This window comes from Pteropus vampyrus, unplaced genomic scaffold, assembly GCF_000151845.1.
Source record: "Pteropus vampyrus isolate Shadow unplaced genomic scaffold, Pvam_2.0 Scaffold19, whole genome shotgun sequence".
Taxonomy (NCBI): domain Eukaryota; kingdom Metazoa; phylum Chordata; class Mammalia; order Chiroptera; family Pteropodidae; genus Pteropus; species Pteropus vampyrus.
In genome coordinates, this window is record NW_011888800.1 from 7,834,062 (window position 1) to 7,837,440 (window position 3,379).

The 3,379-nt window shown below is 31.2% G+C and overlaps 1 protein-coding gene across 9 annotated transcripts in view; it reads right to left on the bottom strand.

Moving 5' to 3' along the window:
- Positions 1–3,379, bottom strand: part of TMEM87A (transmembrane protein 87A) — a 35,990-nt gene that overhangs the window by 19,497 nt on the left and 13,114 nt on the right. For all 9 annotated transcript variants that reach the window (XR_002779150.1, XR_002779148.1, XR_002779149.1 and 6 more), the window contains exon 7: positions 3,114–3,231. Coding sequence is in view for 5 of the 9 variants with exons in the window: in XM_011354973.2 (XP_011353275.1) it covers positions 3,114–3,231 (118 nt within the window). In the remaining 4 variants the exon portion in view is untranslated. The remainder of the gene's footprint in view (positions 1–3,113; positions 3,232–3,379) is intronic.

Genomic DNA, 3,379 nt, shown 5'->3' on the forward strand with positions numbered 1-3,379 from the left:
AATAAAACTATTTGGATAAATTTTAGGTACGGTTAATAAGTAAAACTGATTTATCTGAGAAGGAATTTCTATCTCCAGAGATAGATTAATAACTGCCTATTCAATAGAAATCTACTAATTTTTATCAGGCAAAAAGGATATGTCATTATTAAAAGTAAATCAGGTCTAACACTTTTATGAAAAGGAACATCCCATAATAGCAATCATAAAAATTTCACAGCAAACTGTTTGTTAAATCTGTATCTTCTTAATTTAATTAAAAAACAAAACAATTACTGAATATGTATCATATTCTTTGCTTACTCTATGCTGGAGGTCAGCAAAATACAGCACATGTATCAAATCCGGTTATCTACTTCTTATAAATAAAGTTTTACTAGAAAATAGCCACATTCACTCACTTACAATCATGTATTGTCTACAGCTGCATTCACACAATGACAGAGTTAGGTAGTTGTAGGATAGAGAACATTTACTATCTGATCCTTTAAGAAAAAGTTGGCTAACCCCTGCTGTATGCTAAAATATAACTGAGCACTTAACTATGCGACACACACTATGGAAAACATAAGAGATGATAAGATGTGTAAGATGTTTTCTGTCATCTTAGTAAATTACTATCTAGAAGGAAGAGGGAGTTGAGTCAGACCCAGAAGGAACTGTATGTACTTTCCAGGAAAAGAGTAAAAAGCCATCTGGGCAGAAGGAATAACAGACAGGTGTGAAATTACATGATATATTTAAAGAACACATAGCCTAATACTGTATATCGTATCATATCATAACGTTTTGACAGAAGGCAGCAAAAGGTAAACTGGGACAAGCTGTAGGTTTTAGATGCGTTGCTGCAGACTGTGGACATTTTATATGCAATAGAGAGACTTCAAAGAATTTAATGAAGGGAAGAAAAATAATAAAACTGAGAGAAAAGAGAAAATTCTAGAGTTTTCATGTGCAGTTTAGTCTATACTTGAAAGTACCTTCTTCTTAGCTCCACACAAAAGACGGATAAAACAATAAAGAAAACAAAAAGGATACTCAAAAACAAGGTAAACATCTCTAAATATCAAAACTGAATATAATCGGAATAGTGCATGAGGCTTGAATCTATAGCCATGTTGGGCTCTGGGCCCCAAAACAGGATACGATAGTTGGGAGTGCAGTTCCTGTGAGAATCACAGAAACTAATAGGATTCCAAGAAAAAGGGAAACCAGAAGCAAATGCAATGCATGAAGAAAGAGGCTAAAGTGGAGTGGAACAGGGCTTTTCCTCCAACCTTTTCAAAGAAAATTAAAGTTGGCAACTGCTCCTTGAGACTATTACTCATTAAAAAGCTATGGGCCTAGAGATAAAGGAGGATACGCGTTAAGTCTTGGGTTACCTGCCGATTGGCCTAGATCTGCTATATCCCATAGTACTATGGAGCAGATGACCCATTCTGGATTAGGAATTAAACATTCAACAGAAGAATTCACAAAAAACAAAAGTTTAAAATCAAGTCAAATAAAAGAAATGAAAAAAATAAAAAATAAATGAAATAGACAATAAAGAAAAAGTTAGGAAAATTACCAAAACCGAAAGCTGGTTCACTGGGATACAAATACAGTAAAATAAAATTCTAGAAAGATTGAAAAAGTTTTAAAAAAAACAAGGCACAAAAGCAATACTAAGAATGAAAAAGGCTACAGATACAGATTTTTGTAAAATGCCATTAATGACTTCATGTCAATAGATCTGAAATCTTAAACATTTCTCAAAAAAAAAAGTGATTCAAAGAAAAACAGAAAAACTAAAACTAACTTACTATTAAATAAAATGAATCAATTGTTTAAAATATACATAGAGGAGAGAAAAAGAACAGGCAGAAACACTACCATGAGTGAGTCCTATCGAATATTCAAAGAACGAATAATCCGATCCTTGTAAAAACTGTTCCACAAAATATAAAAACAGGGAACATTTTCCAATTCATTGTATGAAACTAGAATAACCTGGATGACAAAACTCATAAAAGATATACAGCAAAGGAAATTACAGGCTAATTTTACATTGAACATTGACGAAAAAATTCTAAATAAAATCATGGAAAATAGAACCCAGCTGTGTGTGCGTGCATGTGTGTGTGTGTATCAGGACCAAATAACAGCATCTCAGAAATTCAAGAATGGTTTAACATTAGAAAACCAGTTAATATAACGCATTATATTAACAGATTAAATGAGGAAATCTATATGATCATTTAAATCAATATAATCAAAGCATCTGATAAAACTGAGTATTCATTCTTAATACTAAAAAGAAAAATACACTTAGTAAAATAGGAATAGAAAGGAACATCCTTAACCAAATACAGACTATTTTGAAAAATCCACAGTAAACATCATGCTTAATGGTGATATGTGCCAATATTGCCAGTAAAGTCAAGAGCTAGATAAAGATGGCCACCATTATTGTTTCTATTTAATATTCTATTTGAGAAAGGAGAGGATGAAATGAAACTGAAAAGAAGAAGGAAGAAACAAAACAAAACAAAAATTATAAGAAATAAGACTAGTTAGGAAGCTACTACAAAATTTCTGGTTAGAGATGATCACTCCATAAGCTGGGCAGCAAGAGTGGAAAGGAGAACACCAAGAAAAATTGAGACAGTTGACATACAAAATTACATTAGTTTCGGGTGTACAACACAGTAATAATATAATTTTGTATGTGAACTGTAAATGAAAAATTATTTTAAAAATATATCGAGACACTAAAAAATTACCAAAGCTCATTAACTAAAAAATTTCCAGATTTGACTTGGTAACTAAACTTTGAGAAGTCTAGTTTAGAATACTGAGAACATGATACTAATTAAAAATTTAAAAAGCAGGAGGATCAAATGAAGGAAAATGACATCTAGAATCTACCACATATATTAAGAAAGCACATATGAAGTATCTAAAACTGCTACATATTGGATACAGCAAAATGTTAATTTCTCTCCCTAAATTTTTCTACTTAACATTCTTAATTAATTATTCCCTCCCTTAAAGTAATTACACATGACCCACCATGCATGATACAACTAGAAAATAAAATAAATGGTAAAAAGAAACAAAAATGTACTTACTGGTAAAAAGATTACTTAGTGAATTTTCTTTTGATGATTCCTTTAAGGATGAAATGCCAATATGTACAATAAAAATGTATGGTGCATCTTGCCAAGTTTTCAATGGATCATGCATTGCCTAAGGAGAAAAAAAAGCATTAAATCTTCAGGTCTTAAGAATTAAAAATACAAGTTAATAATACGATATAAAAATTTTGTTTCAGAATGTACCCAGAAACATGGTTGAGTCCTTCACTTTCATTTGTTAAAACAGTAGGCACAACAAA